The sequence below is a fragment of the Chinchilla lanigera genome, unplaced genomic scaffold (genome assembly GCF_000276665.1).
Source record: "Chinchilla lanigera isolate Chin_1 unplaced genomic scaffold, ChiLan1.0 scaffold00006, whole genome shotgun sequence".
Lineage (NCBI taxonomy): Eukaryota > Metazoa > Chordata > Mammalia > Rodentia > Chinchillidae > Chinchilla > Chinchilla lanigera.
In genome coordinates, this window is record NW_004955407.1 from 29675004 (window position 1) to 29696789 (window position 21786).

The 21786-nt window shown below is 38.6% G+C and overlaps 2 protein-coding genes across 2 annotated transcripts in view; both read right to left on the bottom strand.

The window, feature by feature from the left end:
* Nucleotides 1-12196: 12196 nt before the first annotated feature.
* Nucleotides 12197-12802, bottom strand: LOC102030039 (keratin-associated protein 27-1). Its single transcript, XM_005375627.1, has one exon. The coding sequence runs from the start codon at nucleotides 12800-12802 to the stop codon at nucleotides 12197-12199; it is 606 nt and encodes a 201-aa protein (XP_005375684.1).
* An 8420-nt stretch (nucleotides 12803-21222) lies between these two features.
* Nucleotides 21223-21786, bottom strand: part of LOC102013693 (keratin-associated protein 13-1-like) — a 724-nt gene continuing 160 nt past the window's right edge. Inside the window, exon 2 of the mRNA XM_005375968.1 lies at nucleotides 21223-21779. Coding sequence (XP_005376025.1) covers nucleotides 21438-21779 — 342 coding nt within the window. The 3' untranslated portion in view covers nucleotides 21223-21437. The remainder of the gene's footprint in view (nucleotides 21780-21786) is intronic.

Consider the following 21786-nt stretch of genomic DNA (forward strand, 5'->3'; position numbering starts at 1 on the left):
GTTGGCCAACACATAGCTTTTTTAGAAGAAGGAAGAGAAGGAGCTTGTAGATCAATTAATAAACTTTAAGGGATGTTCGTTGGTATCCATGGTGAAAATGTCAACCAAACTGAGACAATATATGATCTTCTGCTTCACTGTCCCTTAATAAGGAGAAATAGAGGAGGTGATTGAAAACTGACCTCTGGGAAATAGGTTCAAAGGCCTTTCAGAAAACAGCACCTGGTTCTGAGCACGGGGAACTCTCAAATTCCTTAGAATGTAGAAACTAATCCAAAGGCTTAGCTGATTGGAGAGGGTTTGGTTCCCTTTTAGACAATTATTATATAGACATATACTTACCAGAGCATGAAGTGTGGAAAATTCATTTTTATCCACATAAACTGGTGCAACTTGGAGAATTCTAGCAGGTTTTCTGGGAGGAGGAGAAAATGGGGTGCTCCTCTCTGTGAAGGAAGAAAGGGAACACTCAAGCCATCACTCAGCCCAGCCCCTGACCTTCTTACATCCGTTAGGCAGTGGTGGTCAAGGAGGAAAGCAGTTTTTCCGTGGGCTCTGGCTGCTCAGAGGAAGCTCAGATTCTCTCAGGGAACTTTTTCTGAAATTAGCAAATTCCACTGGGACTCCTTCAGTGAGTGTGACATTTAGCATCTCTGATTGACTTTACAGGACCAAAGATGCTTCTCTCTAGAATGAGAAACTGAATCCATGAATTCTAGAGAAATTCTTGCAGTCATGCCCAGCACCCTGGGAAAGTTCAGCGGCACTGATGTTGAAACTGAAGGAAGAGGAGATGTTATCTTCATAACGGGGTTGTCTATGCCCTTGTTTAAAAGCAAAACAATACCAAAAATTCTGCCACATGTCTCAAGCCCAATGTAGCCCAAAGAAACAAATCTTGATCTCCAACCTAGAAAAACAACATAATTTTGGCTTCTGGGCCCAAGAGGTTCTGAGATGAAAAGAAATGGTGTCAGTAAAGACCTTGTCACTGCTTTATGTGGAACACTGTGTGGGCTAAAAACACTGGAATTTTGTCTGGTGAAGTCCCTTGCAGCAGGCACTTTGCTGCTCAAAACTGAGAGGGAAGGACAGCTTGCTCTCTGATGTTGAGTCTCTCTCTCTCTCCTTTCCTCCCTCCTTCCCTCCCTCCCTCCCTTCATATTTACTGTTCTCTCCCTCTTCCCTGCCTTTAGTCATTTGAGAAGAAGAATGAATTCAGGATATGTCTAATGCATATCTTTCCCCAAGGGACCCGGAGCCCACATGCTCTCATTCAGGTATGCTGGGGACTTTCCAGAGAGGAGGGACACAATACCTTTACTGCTCTTCAGATGTGGATACCCACATTACATTTCTGCTCAGTACAGTAGAGCAGGAGAGGAGAATGCTTGCAACTCCTCAAATTCCATTAATTTATTTTAGGAGAGATCTTAGTGAGTAAGGGAAAATAATGTGACCTTGTGGCTGAAGCACTTTGAGCCAATCCAATGTACTTTTGTTGTCTGTATTATATATATAATATATAATATAAAATATATAATTATATGTACACAATATAAGTATATGATACATAGTATATGTACATCTACTATACGTATATAATAATATATATACATATAAATAATAATATACATGTCTATTCTTCTCCATATGCAAATTCCAAAGGAGATTCTTCAGTAGAAAAGAACTATAAAGAGAGAATGATACTTGGGGGTCCCCTTGAGTTACATGTCACTATGGGTGATTTTGCTGATTCAAAAGAATCATCCTTGACCCATGGAAGGATGACTACAGCCCTGTTTACAGTAAGCTTACTTGTATGCTGTCTGTTTGGCATACCTCTAATCTTAGAGGTCAGCAGAGTAGATTACTCAGAAGAAAATTCTCTGGAGACAGTGGGCTGAGGTCCCCTGAGAGTCTTGCATTCCACATGTGTTGAGAGCAGAATTACTGATTCCCTTGGCTTTACATTATCTTTGCAAGCATTTTTGGATAGCATATGGCCTTGAAAACTAGTTAGGGTATTTCTCTCTGGGGAAAATATCAAGAATGTTTATTTCCATTTTCATGTCCCTTATCCAAGCTTCCTAAATTCAGGATTCTTCTCCTATAAACAATTCCCTGTAAAAATTGGTGTTCAGGGAATTGGTACAAATACTAATATTCTGGCTTTTGCTATTGTCACAAACAATAAGTTTTTGTCTGTGTCCTAGATGTCTTGAATCTGCTGCCAGCTTTTATGAAAATGTGACAGGTTGTTAGCACATGGGTTGGGTAAAATACCTGACTTTTCATAGCCCTCAATGTCCTTTCCCACAGATTGCTATTTTTTAGTCGAAATTATGGCACTGTAGTGTCATCATTATACTCACTGTGTCTTTTGACAATTGTTTAATATGACACAGAAAATCCAGTAGCAATGCAATAGCACAATAACACTGAAATAATGATAGGCAATTGATGAAGCAGTGACTAGTAAAGATTAATTAAAGTTACTAGAAGTTAAAGAAAAAATGTGAGGCCATATTTAAAACACCTCTGGACAGCTTAAAGTACTTTATTAGAAAATTCTGATAGAAAATATGATAGCTGTGAAACATATTTTAGTTAACACACAGTCTTGAGGTTGTTTAGTAAAGCAACAAATGTTTTTGCCAGATTTTTCTTTAAAGAAATTCAGCCATATAACATGGTCTTCTATGAGACAGACAACATGTCCTAATCAGGTTAGGCAGGAATGTTTGAGTACTTCATTTAGGAAGTGCTTAAAATACATCAAAGTGTAAGATATGGAAGTCATGGACAAAGGCAGTACTGTGTAGAGGATCTAGCTCAATTGTTAACAGGAAAGGACGGCCACTAGGGGGCAGCTGCTGTTAACGCCCAATCAAGGACGAGGCAAGCTATGGCCCAGAGGTTAGCAGCTGTCAGACCTGTGATTCTTGGGTTAGTCATTGACATACAGTTTGAGTGCAGGTTGCTAGGTGCAAGGATCTAAATACTTAGAAAAGGGCAGAGGACGATTGTGTGGACGCATCACAAGTAGAGCTTCAGGGAGTGGTTTACAAAGGCTGAGCATACTGAATACTGGTTCGCAGATGGCTGTTCTCTCTGGTTTCTTGGCAGTTGTTCAGGAGCTGGATTCTCTACCACAGCTACTATGATATAGCAGAGGGCACCTCTGAGGCTCACAGGGAGAAAAAGGCTATTAGAGGAGATGACAGAACCACGCTAATGACCCCCGAGGGAATGACAGCTGTAGTTTTCAGGTGAGCAATTACTCAGGGAAGATGACCTTAGTTTAGGTCCTAGGCAAAGTCCCCACGCTTACTGACTGCTGTTTTCCCGTCTCTAACCTCAAGAACTTTGCAGGGAGACTACTCGCAGCCAGTGTGGACTTTATTCTGACTCATTGTTTCGAAGCTGGTGATAGGTATAACTCCAGCATTTAGCTCTCCAGAAAGATGGCTTCTTGCAGTCATAAGATACCCACTGAATATCTAAAACAAGAGATCTGTGGTCTTATTTACCATCCCGAATATGATTCACTTAGAAAAATATATTCTAACCTTCATTAAAAGATATTTAAAATTCTGTGGACAGATTAATATTTATTATAGCTAACATATATATATGTTTAAACTAGACACATTTATGATCTAATAAAAGCTTCTTTATGTGTTATATGCAGCCTTTAATGTACATATAGGGCTCATGAAAGATTATTGTGCTTAGCACATCTAAATCTTTTTAATAAACTTCTCATGAAGGACACCTTGAGGTATGATCAGTGGAGCACTGGAATGAGAATCACACCTTTGAGTTCTAGCCCTGTCTGCTCCTGATGAGCTGAATGCTCTCGGCAAAGTCCTTTAACCTCTTTGGGTGTATGTGCTCAGCTACACAGTAAGGTGCATTAAAAATCTCCTACTCCTTTAGACATACTTGAGTTTCTGTCAAAATGTGACTGATAAGAATGAGGCTGTGTAGAAAGAAACCATGCAAAGTGCCCACTTGGTCTTACCATGAATACATAGGCCACCAGCATTTTGTTCAGAACCCTAAGGAAGGCATGAGAAACACTTAACTTTTTGGACAACTTTCAGAGCAAACCACAGCTTGGGCTTATATTTGTCTTCTGAGGAAAGCTCGATGGCTCAGAGTGCAGAATATTGTTTTATGATTGCCTAGCATTTCTTTTGCAGCCTTGGGGAACCAGAGCACCGGCCTTATATTAGGAGCCCCTCCAGGACCCTTCTTAAGATCAGTGCTTTGATCTCTGCTGTCATTCACTGTAGGAAATTAAACCAGACTCCTGGGGACCCAGCCTCAGTCAGCTGTAGCCCCAGGGAGATAGGACAAGGATCAGGCCTACTTTAAGCAACCTGCTGAACAAATAGCCTTAAAAAATGAAACCACACTGAGGACTGTTTCCATTTTCTCAGAAAGATGTATTTCTTTCCATGGGAATCAATGTTCCAACTTTAATCAGGTAAGTAAACCTGTAATCGGTATAAACATTTACTGAGCTTTACTGTAAATCTGATTTTTAAATAAGTGTGTTGTCTCAGGGGTTTTGTGGATATCAGTAGAGCTAAAATTTATTTATTTTACTTTTTCCTGTAGCTTAATTTAATATAAATGAGGACTAAGGAAGGTACTTTATTCTAGAGAATCTTGACATGCATTAAAGGATAGGTTTTCTTAACATATAGAGTGTCAAAGTGAATCTATAGTTCATGCCGAGAGGGATGCAAGAATGTCAGTTAATTACTATGCCTTTTGACAAGGTTTATAAGGGAAGAATTTTCAGTCCAGCTTTGTCACTGTGTTCAGTCAATTTAAGGAGAGTGCAGCTGTCCACGTGGCAGTGGTGAAGCGCCAGTACACTGCTGAGGAAGGTGCTCTTCTCAGCCTGCGCTTTGATTTTCTGTCTTCTTTTCTCATTATCTTTGTCAATTAGTAGTTACTGACTTCCTGCAGGGGCACTGACCCTGTATTTGAAACAATATCACACTGAGTAATGGAAGAATAGAAATTGGCTTAATGATTTTCAGGTACTTACCCTTGAGATTTCTTTGTTGTTGTGTGTAGAGGCAACTACATTGGTTTTGCCTTTGGGCTTCTCTGAATCTCATTAGTGAGTTTGTTTTCATAAAGCTAGAGAAAGTTACATAAAAAGTCTAGCAGATTACTTAGTTTCTTTAAAGGTGTACTATATTTGTACCTGTGTATCTGTGGTGAAGTTTATCCCAGCTAAGGTCGGATCCATGATGTAACTAGAAGCGGTGAATTATTTAAAGAAACACAATGCTCTGGCTTGTGTGGTTCTTAAGTACCAACTTTAAGTCAATTATCATTTTGAATCTAAGTGGAAGGATCTGGAACAACACTGCTGGTGTAAGAATTTCAAGCTGAGGTAGTGAGAGAGACTCCCAGAGGCTAAAACAAGAAGCAGAAGTAAGGAAAGAGATTCCAAAGAAAAATGTGAGATTCTCAGAAACTTAGAACAAATTCTTGTCCTCTCTTTCCATCAGGGTCTACCAGAAGTTCAAAATTCTCAAAAGAAATTTTACTCACCTGAAAAAAGTAGGTAGAAACAAAGTGTGTGGAAAATTAAACTACTGACCTTAAGAAAATAAACCTACATTGAAGAAATCTGATTCTGGATTGTCTTAACAATATTCTGGCATGTAAATTTGTCAGTCTTACATGTCTTAATATTAATATTTGTTGTTTTTGATAACACTTAAAGTACTAATATTGTACAAACTTTTAGTATTCATATGCCCATTTCCTTTATTGAGTTTACTCCTCAATTACAAGTAAGCCATCTAGCCATATATATTCAGTTCTTTGGTTCCCTCCTCTGCCAGCTCACAGTACAGTCAGGTCAATAATTCTCAAGCAAATTATTTGTACAGGTCTTCAGTACAGCACAAATATTTCCCCTACATTTGAAGCCACTCTGATGACTAGGAATACAATGTAAGTGAGGCCTTTAAGAGTTATAGCTAAAACTCTGAAGGCCAACTCATGCATTAAATCTCAGCTGTATCATTTACTACCTGTTCTGGAAATGCTTTCATCCTCACTAGAAAAAATGAGAATTGAAAAATAGTACTTATTCCACTGAGTTGAGTTTTAAATGGTAGTATACAATGTTTGGTAAATAATAATCACTCAGTTTCTCAGAACATTGTTACTGCCCTTGGTACAACAGACAAATAAATATTCTTGATAGGCATTTTGCTATCTTTCTAGGAGAAATAAGTTGAGCTTCCTGGGTCTTGGTGAGTCCAGAGGACTAAAACATAAATCTAACTAGTGTCTTTTTCTTCAAGCAGGAAGAAGTGAGCTTTCATCCTTGGAGAATACTCTGTAGAATCTGCCCACTGGGTTATACCACACCGAGTCAAAGAGAGTTCTCTATAGAATACCCTGCGTATGTTCTATATAGCTCATGTACTTTCTAAATGTAATAGAAGACATTTCTGTGTCTGGCCCAATGTTCTGTACTCAATTATAAAATTAAAATGAGGTTGAGCCCCAAGAGCCAAATATCACATGAAGTGTTGAATGATACCTGGCCTGTAGCACATTTCAAGTTTTAAACACTCCACTAAGCTTTTAATGGGCATTACAACACTTGGCTGTCACAATCATCTAATGGATTAGGCATCATTTTCTCCATTTTACAGTGAAAGAATTGAGTCTTAGAAATGTCAATCTGTCCCATGGCACATGGATGGTGATCGACAGAATTTGGAATTGAACAAGGTTTAGTGATCTAAGTTTTGTACTCTTTTGCTTACACTAAATGTTCTAGTGAAGTCTTTTTGAGTAAGCACAATGCTCTTTATTCAAGTATTGGAAGTGTTTGGTACCCAAGGTTACCCAGTTTGAGTCTACGAGGAGCATGAAGGTGTTTTCTATTAAGATAGATGAGTTATTGGCCCCAGGTTCAACTACCAGCCTGGAATGAGTTGAAGTCTAGATGAACAGAGAAAATGGGAAATGGAGCTTGTTTACTGCTGTCATTCCTCTTACCTGGGTTTCTTTCGTCCCGCAACAAACCTATCACACTTTTCAATGACGTCTTGCATTTCTGGTAAGCATACTCAGAAAAGGAACATAATAAGATGTGATCGAAAAATGTGGTGTGTGTTTAAATTTTTCAAAATTATCAATTCTCCTCAAAACAAGCCTCCCTGCTTTGAAGACACTTACTCCATCATTCTCGATACTTTCTGAAGCAGTTCTCCACATCTACTTTCATTTCTCTAGCATTGTTTTCATGGATGCCTCCGTATGGGGAGTCAGTTCAAAACACTGACCTTTCGTGGTCATTTTGATTTTGAGGAAGAGCCAGAACTAAGCATGATGTAACATCTGGTGATAAGGTGGGAGGAGGACACACTGTGATGGTTTTAGGGTCCTGTCTGTTTTTGGATGGCACTTGGTAGTGACATTCACTGTATTTTCGATAACACTTCCTAAAAACATAAACAAGGACTACCAGAAATGCTTCAGAAAGTATCAAGCATGATGGGACAAGTGTGTTTGGATCCATGCAGAGATTTTTCTTTTCTTTTTTAGGGGGATTAATGAAAATCTTTTGCTCTAATAAGTGTTTGTAACTTAAGCATTTACTTTACTTTTCAATCACTCCTTGTGTCTTTGGAGAGGACATGCAATGTTTGTGTTTCCCTCTTGTGTTCATATAAGGTGGCTCGAATAAACTGAACTCTTCCCAGACAACCCAATTTGTTTCATTAGCACCCATCTTCCCTGTGAGTGAATTTCATCTATGCTCACATGATTTGCTATGATTGGAAATCCAAGCAGCTGCAGTGAGATGAAGTCCACATTTATTATTGCCAGTGCTATGACGCTGTCATCACTGCCGTGGCCAGAAGTGTGATATAAATGTCCCTGGCTGCAGGGATGCTCTTCTGTTGCTATTGATGGAATCAAACAGTATTCGGCATCTCTCAGACGTCCTACAGTTCTCTTTCAACTCTGCCCCTCCTCAAAGCACTTGTGCAAATATTGGCTTACAGAATTTATGAATTTAGGGGTCAATGTCTCTTTTTTGTCTAGACCACTATACTATTCAGGGAAGCGGAATGATAGAGTCAGAGAGAGAGAGGCTGACTAACTATAAAGAATTGGCTCACATCATAATGGAATATGATTAAATCCCATCATATGACATCTGTAAACTGACGGCCGAGGGCAAGTGGTAGAATTCCAGTCTGAGTCTGAAAGTCTGAGAACAAAGGAGCCAAGCGATATCTATCCTTGTCCAAGAGCAGAAGAAAACAGATGTTTCAGCACAAGTAGAAAGGCAGTGAGCAAAAGGGATCAGAATCCTCCTCCACTTTGTTTTATTCAGTGCTTTGGTGGAAAGAAGATGCCTACGCAAATTGAGCAGGGAAATCTACTGAATCTACTGATACAAATGCAAATCCAGAAAGGGCTCACAGACACACCCAGGAATTATATTTCATCTGAGTGCTCCCTGGCTCAGTCAGTAAGATGTGTGCAATCGCCAGCACGCTCACTGAGAGCACTGCATGGCAAATTATCAATAACATCAGTTGCATCGTTATTTCAGGAGACACTTTCAAATCCACCTTGACTAGGTAGACATGTATTTTTAATCATTTTTTTTTTCTCTAGTAGAAAACACTACCTGTACCCTCCAAAACACGAAGAAGCTCGTCTCTCTTTTGTGGGTGACTGTCTCTCCTAATCTGCTATAAATTCCTGGATTTATTCATAAATCTCTGCCATCACCTCCATACAGCATGTTTTTTTGTTGTTGTTGTTTTTAGCTAAAAGACTTAATAAATCTTATTGAGACTCTGCTATGCACAAAATAATGTACCAAGCACTTTCTGTGCATTACCGTATTAAACCTCACAGTGCCCTGTTGTAAGGCTTGGATACGGTATGCCCTGCAGTGATCACGTGTTAGGGGGCGTGGCATCCAGTGTAACAGCCCTCTGAGACGTAGGGATAGCCCTCAACTCTGCCTCCTGGCTGCCATGCGGTGAACAGCTCTGCTCCTCCTTGCTCTTCCCCCCATGATACTTGGGTTTCTCCAAACACGGGAGCGTGCAAAATATGTATGTAAATTGCTGAAACTGTGAGCCCCACTACATCTCTCTTCTCAGAGTTGACTCTCTCAGGCATTTCGTCCTAACAATGGAGAGCTGACTGACACAGAAAATTGACACCAGGGATGTAGTTGTTGGCACGACTATAGTTGACCATATGTTCAGAAGAATTTGAAGTTGGTTTACAGAAGTTTGGAAAGGCTTGAAAGGGGGGTAAAAAAACCCCAAAATGCTGTAAGCAGAGTTTAAAGGGTAATTCTAGTGTGAGCTAGGAGGACCAGAATGCTGATAAGAATGTGGGTGGTAAAACTGCACTTATGATGCTTCACATGGGAATGACAATTATTGGGAATGGTATTAAATGTCATACCTGTTACATTCTGGCAAAGAATTTACGTACATTTTATGTACACCTTGAACTTTGTGGGATGCTAAATTTAAATGTTACAGATTAGTTCAATGGAGAAAGAAATTTATTTTACTTTATTTTATTTTATTTGGTACTGGGAATTGAACTCAGGACCTTGCTCTTGCCAGGCAGGAGCTTGTGCTGCTAGGCTATATCCCTGGTCCAGGAGGAAGAAATTTAAAGACCTACAGAGTACTGAGGATGAGACATGTATATCACTGGGTGTTTTCAAGCAGATTTATATTGAGAGTTGCGAGCAAAAGGGAAATTAGAAGACTGGAAAACACATGTTGGTTAGAAAAGAAGCACAAGTAAAGTTCAGGCCAAGAAAAGTGTAGTTGCTGCAGAGATTAGCATAATTACAAAGAAATCAATTACTTGCACTGAGACAATAGAAGAGTTATCTTGAGGATATCTAAGAAATCACCAAGGCCTCACCCATTGTAGGCTCAAAGATATAAAAACGTAAGCCTTTAATTGGAAAAGAAAGCCTCAGGATCCTTTTCTTGAGCAGAGTGCCCTAGGGAATTAGTTGCTGGGGGTTTATTTCACTGTGCTAAGCCATCCAGGCCCAAAGAAGCTGCTGGAGCTGCGTTGCCACTCAAGCAAGTGGAAGGCATGGAGTTTATACAGCTGGTGCTGATTATACATGCAGGCATGCATAATGTGAGAGTTGCAGGTTCAGGGGTGCTTCCACCAAGATTGCATAGGGAGGCCTGAGAGAGCAGATGACGTGTAACACGGTCAGAGTGCCTGTACGCAGCCCCTGAGAGAGTGATGTGTGAAGCAGTGAGAGTGAAGCTGAGGATACAATGGACCTGGCAGGAAGTTGGAGTGCCACAAGCATAGAACACCTGATGAGTAACTTTGTAGGCAGTGAGCCAAGGAAGGCCAAGAGAGAAGTCATATGGGCTGGACTCAGCAGTGCCATAGGGATGGGCTGTCCAAGCATCTTGGGTCTCACATCTCACCACTGTGTGTTCCAGGAGCCAGGCAGAAGGCTAGAATACATAATGTTTACCCCTGCCATAATATTTGCTTTGGTTTTGGCTCTGCTTTCTGCACTTCTAGCCCTCCCTTTCAGACAATGACTTCTGGAGATGAACTAAATGCATTTTGCTTTATAACATGGACACAAAACTTCAGTAAAATGTTATATTTTGGGTATGGCATGTAGCAGAAGGCTCACACACTGGGATTTTGGATCTCAGTCCAGCGCTGTTCAGAGCTGGTGGGTTCTCTCGCTACTATGATGTGAGCATCTTTCTTCCCCCTGTCCTTCTGCCATGGTTCTCCTTTGCACAGAGATAAAGCAATGGAAATAGCTCATCATACTCCAAAACCATAAGCCAAAATAAGGTTTCCTCTAACTTGATTTTCTCAAGTATTTTGTCACAGCAATGAAAAGCTGATGAATGCACTCAATTCTATCTTCTCGTGTCTAGCATTGAGGACACTGAGATGCATAATAATGCCTAAATAACTTGTACATGCTCACCTACTTGTAAATTAAATAATCTTCAACCAGCACAGCTGAGATCTCAAGCCCAGGACATCTGTCTATCTTTGGGATTCCATGTTCCTGACCACTACCTTATGTTATGTCCCCAAATAAGAGATTCATGCAATAGCTCATCGAAACCTATAGACCATCTGTGCTACCTAAATAAAATTAACGAGCTTTGTATATTCTGACTTCATGATTTTATGATGTTCACATTAAATATGTTCCTTACCTTTTGGAAACTACCACTGTCTAGTTCATACCACCAAAATTATGGCAAGGGCATATACTATTTTTTTCTTCAAATATTATATATTTTGACTCAATAAATAATACTCCAAACTCTATAACATAAAACAAACCACAGAGTTAAAAAAACGTATTATAGTGATAGTTATGTTTTTTATTCCAAATGAAGTAAATTTATTTAATAAAAAGAACATTTTTCCAATTCAATATTCACTGAAGAAAAACTGACAATAAAAATAGCAGGAATGTAATACAGATGCTAATCTTCACTTTATACTGTTCTAAGATTGCTTTTTGTGTGATTTTAAAGTCCACAAAGGTGAAATTCAATTTTTTTAAATTTCTGAAGCAAAAGATCCCACTCGATAGTTACCTTAAGGATGTTTTGATTCAGATGATAAAATAATAACTCGTAAGTGAATAGGACCAGATTTTAGAAGTGTTGCTGATGTCATTAACTATTAACTATTGTTAACCCATAATAATAGTTGAAATTGTCACAATTTATAGGAATAGATATGCTTCTACAGTCTTATTTAACTTAAATACTTTATGAATTTTTTATATTAATGGCACGTTAGTCAATCAAGTAGGTACAACGCTAAATATTTCCATAGACAATAACTGTTAGTCACAGTGTAGACTAACTTTTTAAGGAGTCAAGTTATTCCTGGGTTGCAACTTACTGTTCTATAATAAATACAGTTTCAGTGATCTAAAATAGTTAACATGCTTCCCAACTTCAGATTGCCATGGGAAATGTTAAAAGAGGAAAAAAATCTTGTCTTTGGAGACACTGTTAGAAGACATGTTCATCCAATTACAACACACACTTATATTTAGAGAAATAAAAACCCTGAATATTCCCAAAATCAATTAAAATGTGCCATATCCCCTACAGAGTCTTCACTTACTAGGCAACTGCAAACCACCAATAACACAGCAAGCCGGCTCGTAAGTGCTAGAAGATTCTGGGAGTTGTGGCCCAGAGGAAACGTTGACCAATAGGTTACAGGAACTGGATTCAGAGATCTGGCATTGGTGTTGGCTTGATTCATATTCCAGATTCTGGTCACTCTGAGACACAGAAGTCTTCAGAGGACAGCACTGTGCGATGTGGGAACGCTGGGCTCCAAAACTCACTTGCTGACTGCTTCCTGAGTGACAAGACTGCGAAACATTCTCTGACACTGCCCGGGAACTTCTTGATTGGCATGACGTCTTTTCAGAAGGTTCGGAATTGGAACGAGTTGTTTGGACAACCCGGGAGAGACAGGAACTTTCCACACGTGTATCCTCTGAGAGGTGGTCCTGCTCACGACCAGTCAGTTGGCAGCTGGTGGTTTCATTGCGGGCTTCTTGAAAGTTGTCCAGGAGCCAAGTTCTTCTGTGGCAAGTGCTGGGCAAACAGATTCCATCTCCACAGCTTGTCAGATTGGAGCCATGCACGATGGCAGAGAGCAGTGGTGGGTTATAGGAGCTCCTGAGTGATTGGCAGTAGCTATGAGGCATATTGCTAAAACCCTGACATTGGCCAAAAGGACCAAATTTGAAGATTAAATTCTTTGCTGGGGAGATTATATACTACTCAGACAACTGGGTGGTGGCAGTTTTTTCAAGACTGCTTTGCATCTTCTTGCTGGAGCTAATTTGGAGGATAACCTCTCATTAACACTTGGTTTAGCTATATATGAAATTGTCTTATTAACAAAGATGCGAGTCCATTTAGAATCTTCAAAATGGCTTTCATGTGAGCTCCAAGGGATGACTCATTAGGAGGAGTTTGTCAAACAGGAGTCCCAACATGTCATCCAAGCTAACATTTTTCTTTCTTTAGCCATCATGACTTTGTATTTTGGTAGGCAGACAAGAAATGTATGTGGAAATAACCAACTGAATACTGATTTGTATTTGGTCCTGGGTATGGGAAATGTCAAACTGGCAGATGTAGGACAGTGTTCAAGATGTTTGTAGTTAGAAGTGAATCCACCTGTGCCAACCTTTAGATCTCGGTCTCTCCTGTTGGTTGGGACAGGAGAAAGTTTGCAATTGATTTCTTCTTACTGTTCAGAGCATTAAATGTGGTCATTACCCAAGCACACCACTCTCCTTGTTTCTGATCTCTTGCCCCCTAAACTCCTGGAAGTTCTCTCTATGAAGACTTTTCCCCCTTTCCCGTGCAGAGGTTATTGCTTCTTCCTCTGAATTACCAATATATTTTTAGTGGAAAGTAGGAAAGTTTTACTTTTATCTTTATTTATATGCATTGAATAAGATTTCACAATGAAGTCACAGTAATGTTGAAATAAGGGAAATGAAAAAATTTATGAAAATTATGTAAACATGAAATGTGTTCCTCACAATGTACTCCGTGGAAATAGAACACAACATGGTTTTCCCATTGTAATTTTTAAACTGACCCACTTGTACCTATTTATGGAGTACAGTGTGACCATTTGACACATGTATACATTGTACAATGATCAAACTAGAATAATTAGTATTTCCATATCCTCAAATATTTATCATTTCTCTGTGCTAGAAAACTGAAGTCCCTGCATCAATCATAAACTGTTATAAACTGTACTTACCCTACAGTGCTATAGAAGAGCAGAACTCATTGTAAATCTTCTCTCCATATCCTTCCCATCTCTGCTGACATATATGCCAGTGACTTTTAATCGTTTTTTTTTGTTGTTGTGACTCTGCTCTATGCCAAGTTGTGCGCTGATTTGCTTCTGCACTTTGCAAAACACAAACTTCTTTCATGAAGCAAACTTGTTTCTGAAATTCTTTTCATGTTTGGTTGTTGTATGTGTTGTTGTTTGGCTGTAAAGGATCAACTCCTACCTTTTTTGCGTTAGATGCTATACTTAGCAGGTTTACACACAAAGCACAGAATCTACCAGCAAGATTTCTATCACACATTCCACAATTGACCTTGTTCCTCTTAAGACAATGAAACAGCACAGAAGTACATTCTTAGCAGTGTCCTAGTCTTTGGTTTTCAAGTCTGAAGAAGCATAAGAACTTCCAAGAACTCTTGTGAAATATAATCCTTGATATGCGAAGAGCTAGAGGTGTTCTAGTGCATGAAAGAGGACTCATCTGAATACTTTCAACCTGATTCTCTACATACCCAACTTTACACAGTACCTTTACAACATGTCACTCTTCCATGTCTGAACATCTCATTATTCTGTTCATGTACATCCTGAAATAATCTTTTCAATTCTTTTAGCTTTAGTATTTGTATTTACTTCTGTACAGGGACCGCCATTGTAGTTTTTGACTCTCCTCAAAGGGTCTTAATGGATTCTTCTTGCTTAGTTTACAATTAGGACTTAAATTGTTCTCAGTCACTGTCCTTAAAAAGATTCTATCCTCGGTATCTTAACATTTTCCTTCACAGAGCTTACAATCATTTTTTTTCATATTATGTTTTTGCCACTACCCTATAAATACCAGAAAGTTAAGAAATAGATTTTTCTCACTACCATGTTCCCAACCATGATCATAGTGCCTACCTACTACATAATCTGATCTTCATAAATGTACTTTGAAAAATTACTGAATAGAAGGTGCTAAATGAAAATGTATTCAAATTATAACTAAATGTCTGAAACAATATAGTTTGGGTATCTCGATAGACCCAAAATGTTCATGAATTGGCAAGGATAGTGAGTTTTAAAAAAGATAACTATGCCTATGTTTTAGCTCTGTCTTTCTGAAATGAGAATAAAATAGTTAAGAAATCTTCACTAATAACACAGCGCAGGCTGAGTCACCTATTTTAAATAACGTTTGATTTTTAAGTCAACATGTTTTTAAAAGCTTTTATGGTGAAAAGGTCACTATTTCTTACTGCAAGAGCAAGTTTTTTGTTGCCAAGTTGTGTGGGCAAAGATGGATGCCCCATGGGTGGAAATCACACCCTTGCTTCCAGCAGAATGCTCACTTATTAACTCACAATGTACAATACATTACTACAGGGCTGTGCACTTCCTAAGTTTCAAATGTGGTGATGTTGGATCTGTCATTTGAGTTCTTTTCTCTCGGGTATGCAGCATCAACATATATTCTGTTTGATTGAGTGCAGAATTAATAGATGTTTCAACATGTAATTTCCATTTAACGAGTACATAAAGATTTCAGTCATTGTTGGATTTATAGAGGGAGTTACCTGACTTCTTACTACGAAATGACGTAGGCTAAGCAAATGCTCACCTTGGAATTGTTTCCATACAGCTTACTAAAAAGTAAGGATTAGCTTTGTAGGTACTTGGATGATGATAATTACGTAGTCTATCTCTTCAGATTCTTGAGAAAGAGGTATAACCAGCTACTTAATTGCATATGGTGACCGGATATTGCTACTACGTGGTTGAACAAAATGCCTGGTTTCGCTTAATCTTGAAGCGCCCAAGTAATTGCAGATGTAGTGGCACCTCAAGACCAGCAGAGGGCAGAATGTATACATTCCTTGTCGGGAGGCAAGCAAGTCTAAGGATTCTCGAGTTCGAACGCTCAGGTTCTGAGGCAAGCTCTACAAACGCAAACCGGAGCTTTCAACAGTTGCTTTCAGCTTTAATTTTCACTCCAAAAATTAAAATAATAAGAATTCAAACTTCATTAGATTGTATTGTAGGTGGTCTGTCACATACTGAATGATACATAAAAGTAGCTATTATTTCTGGTCTGGTTAAGGATCTCCGTTGCAGACGAAGATATTACTCATCGCATCACTTAATAATTTATAACCTAAGAGTATAAGAGAAAATCGACAAACTGCATTTTTTGGGCTTAAAGTTATGCTGTCAGTGCCTGATTTTTCACATGCTAATCTTTTTCGAAGGTCGAATTTAATTGCCGTGAAAGATGGGGCGTAGCTCGTCTCCATCTCTCAAGGATTCGGCACTTGATAGCTGTGAGTTTGAACAATTTATATTGGTTTTACACGGATTAAATAGCCGTGCTAAACTTCTGATCACTTTTTCTGTCACATACAGGTAAAAGTAAAAAAAATAAAATAATAGAATCATGCTTAAATCACGTAGTTCAACCCAGGGCTCCTATAATTTTTTTCTTCCTGCTTGTCTCGGTTTTATTCAGCAGTAAAACAAATGACCTAAGTTAAGGTAAGCCCGTCCATCTTTGGCAAGCAAGAAGTTATTCATATATCAACTTTCTGTTGCAATGTAGGAATGCAGTGCCAAAGAGGGAGAGACATGGTTTCTAGTCCTGCTAGTTCTGTAGTTCATGGCATGAGTGGGAATGTGTCATTCTATGTCTATGGATTTTCTGTACGCAAATGCTCATCAACCAAGGAATGGATAAAACCGATGTGGTCTTTTTATACAATGGAATACTACTCAGTCATAGAGAAGGATAAACTTGAGACATTTGTAGGTAAATGGTGGCAGTTTAAGACCACACTCTTAAATAAATCAGACTCATGTGTGCAAACGTTGTATTGTCTCTCTGGTGTGAGAAACCAAAGGAGTAAGTAAAGAGCAAAATGTGCAATAGATACTGTAAAATGGGAAGAAACTGTTCAAAAGGAAAGAAGAACTAGCGTGGGAGGAGGGGGAAAGGAAGGAAAGGAAAAGCAGAAAAAAAAGACAACAACAGGGTTTGGGGATTTAGCTCAGCGGCAAAGCGCCTGCTTGGCAAGCGCAACGTCATGAGTTCGGTTCCTGGTACCGGAGAAAAACAAACAAAAAACAACAACAACAACAACAAAAAAGACAACAACAAAAATGCAAGAGTGTTATATTACCAGCTTCTAAGAAAGGTGTGTGCTAATATTGTTTGGAGATTTTTTTATGCCCATATCTTGTACTCTGAGTAACTACTTTGAAGGTAACAATATATACAGCATCAATTATTGTTATCCTCCTGTTATTTTGTTGTGAAATTTTGTTTTATTTCTTTTCCGTAAAATAAAAAAAATTTAAAAAAGATGGCAGGCTCTCTAAGGTCCTTCTAGGCTGTCATATTCTGTGCCTTTCTGTCAGAATCTTGATGCCTTAAAGTTGAAAAAGACATCCAATGGCATCATTTTACCTACTGAATGAAATCCTTTGTCTTTCTGTGTATGTCATTCTGTGAGGTAAGTTGGGTATCACACAACCTTTCTCAGTCCCTAATGGGTACAGTAATAATGCTCATTGGTTTGAGTACAGAAGGAATCTGTTGCCAAGTTTTCTCTGTTTTAACAATAAAAGCATCCATTAGCATATAAAATTAAAAGTAAGCACAGCACGTCTCCTCTGACACTACCTCTACATCACTTCTCTTCTTGGTTTTGCTTTTTTATTTGTTTGTATTGTTTTGTTTTGTTTTTCTTCTGGTACCAGGAATCAAACTCATGACCTTGCGCTTGCCAGGCAGGCGCTGTGCTGCTGAGCTAAATCCCCAGCCCCTCACTTCTCTTCTTGGGATAATCCTTGTTCATTTATGAATCAATTTGATTCAAATAGCCAAAAAGGACAAAAAAGAAAAAGAAAGACAAAAATATAAAGAAAAGAATGAAAAGAAGAAGAACAAACAGATGTTAGAGGACTATAGATTTTCCATGCAGCTCATAATGATGAGTAATTGGGAAAAAGAATGAAAACAGTGACATCTTGACTGCTTGAGCTTATAATGAATGTTTTCCAACCCTTGGTTCCATTATGTTTTGAATGGTAAAGTATCATGGTTTATTACAGTAATTACAGAGCTGTTTTTGTGTCTTATCCTGGATGCACTTACACTTGCCTGTCTCTGATATTAGTTTTAAAAGGAACCATTTTTCTGCCTTTATGCGATCCAGAAATGTAAATTTGTCTTTGAGTTATCTTACTTCCTTCAGCACTGCCTTTTTCTAATACGCGAAATCAAGTTTGACAATAGTGACCAGAACATTTGTGGCAATGAGCTTGTCTAAAAAGAGCCCACCTAGCAAAATTGAATGTATGTTTGATATCATTTTGACATGATGTAACTGTTTCATTGACTTATTTATGAGATTTACTATTTGCAAGATTTTATCATTCTGAATTTTTGCATTAAAATGGCAAAATGAGTGAACTACTAATTAAAATAGTACTTGCAATGAAATAAAGATGAAAACCAGCAACTATGGAATGAAATAAATTAAGTATATGTAATGCTAAAATTGTGTAGAGAAGCCAGGGATATAGCTCAGCGGCACAAGTGCCTGCCTGGCAAGTGCAAGGTCCTGAGTTCGATTTCCAGTAAAAAAAAAAAAAAAAAAAAAAAAAATGCATAGGGAAGAGCCAACTCTCCTAATTGTGATGTTGGCATAAGAGGGATGAGAAGCCAGATAATATTTCTACAGACTCTGAAAAACATAAGCCATATGACCTTCCTTCCAGAGGCTTGAGACTATATGAGCTTTGGATCTGCATGTGGCATTCATGCAAACTGCAATAGAGATCTTTGGTGGTGATGCTGTGAACTACATGTTGTGGGGAATGTGCCCGAGAGGGGCTGGAGTGAGGACAGTGTGGGCCACAGCCTTTGTGATTATATTAAGGAGGCTTTATTTAGAAGGGAGATTGCTCAAGGTTTGTAAATGAATGTCTAATTCACAAATACATTAACTACCTGTAACAGAAATAATTCAAATTAGGTGAACCAATGGGAAAATGCATTGACTTACATAAATTAAAGCCCAGAAGTAAGATGGGCCAGGATTTGTTCTTCTTCATTTCTCTTGGTTTTGGCCTTTTCAGTGCAAAGGAGTAATTCAATCTGGATGTAGCCTTACACACGAGGCAGAGCATGGAGGCAGAGAGCGCTGCTTAAAGAACCTGCATAAAAGAAGTTTCTCTGTAAAAGGAGCAACTCTCCCACCATTCCTTGCTTCTCATGGGTTTAGGTGAAATACCACATTCAGGCCTAAAGTATCTTACTTTAGTAGGTATATAGGTGCCAGATTATATCCTGAAAACTGGGGGATAATTAAATTCCTTTAAGGTACAGACTATGTACACATGAGAAGAATATACACACAAAATCTAATTCTTATAGGAGGAAGCAAGTGGAAGAAAATAGCTATGAGGGAAATAAAGAATGGAATACCTATCCATTTATATATGTTTTTACCACTTCTACATTTGAAAATGTAGGTGACTGTACTGCCCTTAACAAGAGATTGTAAGGGGTAATCTTACCATAGTCACAGCCAAGCCCAGAATATTAAGAGCTAGAGTCAACCTACTCAACCCAATTTAACCGACTAAACATACTGCCATATGACTGTATGAAAACAGGTGGTCTTATAGGACCAGACAGAAGGTGTTAAACATTATCATGAGAAATAAATCTTAGAAACTGCATTCCTTTTATTATAATAGAATCTGCACTCTTAATTTCTTCCACACCTAAATATTTGTTTCATCCCACTAGCTACAAAAATCAGTTAAAAATCATGGCCTAAAAATTCTAGGATGGCTTACATAAATCTGGAAAGGATTCTCAGAAAAAGTATTTTCACAGTTTTCACATAAAAAACAGCTGGCCCCGCACTTTTTTCTTGGATCAGGCTCAATACTAGTTTAATCAGAATGAAGTGCCTTGCTTAGACTGAAATGATTATTGATAGAAAATTGAAGCATGGATAATCTGTCCAAGCTTTGATTCAGCTTGGCAGAATTTCTCAGGAACTCAACTCTGGGTTGTCAGAAAAGTCTAGCAGCAAGCCCTGTCCTACACCTCAAATATTTTGTTTATAGATAACAAACCACTAGATTTGGAATTTCTGACACACATCGCAAAAAGAAAGTAAACAGGAAGACCTGTGATGTGATATTAATAAATGAGTTTTTTTGAAAAGAAAGACACTGCTTTGGTTTTATTTTAACTTGAGAAGGGAGAAAGCACAAGTAAATAAAAAAAAATAGGTGACTATTCCATAAATATTGTATGAGAGATGAAAATTATTTTACTACTCATGGATTTCTTTCCAATTACCACTTTTCTAGGTGGTGCAATACAGTCTCAGGACAGAGGATAGCCAAAGTTGGCTTGAGGGAGGTAATAGTGTAGGGATCAGGAGCCCTTAACAATCCACCTGCAGAAGTTAGCTCCTCAACTTGATCTGTAACCGAATCTGTCACCAAAAGATTGGCAGCTCCAAGAAGAAAAACGCATTGGGCAGTACAATCTGGATCCAGAGCTCAAGAATCTGACCTCACTGAATCCCATGAGTAGCAGCACCCTGAAGATCCAAAGACGAGGGAGGGGTAGTTGCTAGACTTAAACCACAGAGATTCAGCATAAGTCATTTGTCAGGGTCTGTAGAGAATAGAGGTCTCCAGGCAGGAGAACAGTATTTGGAAAACGCCTGATATCACACGGGCTGTCTAGTGCATGGTAACACGAACATGTGCATCACTCTTTATCAATGAAAAATAAATCACATAAAAACCAAGGAAGACTATGAGCCTTAGGATCTTAAAATCTTAATCCTTCACTCAAGTCTATGTCATGTATAAATATAATTTTTGTGTTGTTTACATTCTTAATACAGCTATCAACTAGTCAGCTACATTTGACCTGCTGGCATAGAACTGAGGACTAATATTTTTGGAGAAACAGTTACATCCCTAATTCTGAGATTTAATTACTAGAAGCCTATGTATTCCAACGAGGTAATTTACCTACCTCTATTTTCAGAAAGAAAATTATTTGAGGTGCCTGAAAATTTGTGCAAATCATGACTTTCATAGGATTTCATGATCTGTCTGTATGTTTGTTCATTAATTAATAATAATCCTTTTAATATTCAACAACCAAATGCTAGAAAATACACAACATATAAAAGCAAATATAGTTGGATATAAAGTCAATAAATTTATTAGATTAAAATTTAAGTTTGTATAGAATTTCAAAAGAAAACCCAACAAAAGAAATTCCTTCACCATTGCAGAGACAAGCTTTATTTTGAATTAGTACCTTAATTACAGTTTTTAAATGAAGTTTGTCAACCAATATTTGGAGTCAGATATAAGTTGAGAAATTAAAAATTAGAGAACAATTAGGGGGTAATTCTTAATGTAAGTAATGAAGACAATAAAGAATAGAGCCAAAAGTATTGATGACATTGGTCAAGAAGCTTAGAAATTTAGTAAGATGATTAAAAGAACCGAGAGCCACAGGTAGGTCTATAACAAGATTGGAAGGTTCTAGAAGCTAAGTAAGATGGGCGACAGAATCCAGATCCATAACCAAAGGAAGGGAAGGCACGGACTCCGTAACCCAGCGGTCTGAAGCCACTGGAGCCACAGCCTGAAGAGTAGCAACCCCTTGACCCGTAGCCCAGGGAGTGGCAGCTGCTGGACCCAAAGCCCAGAGATCCGGAGTAAGTTGTCTGGCAGGGACTGCAGAACTTGGAGGGCCTGGGGCGGTAGCAGGACGTCTGGCAGGGGCTGGACACCACACAGGACCTCTGGCAGCTGCTGGGCTCATAGAAGTTCTCCTGACAG

Coding starts and splice junctions, on each gene's coding strand:
- LOC102030039 (XM_005375627.1), bottom strand. CDS start 12,802: ATGCCTCATAGCTACTGCCAATCACTCAGGAGCTCCTATAACCCACCA.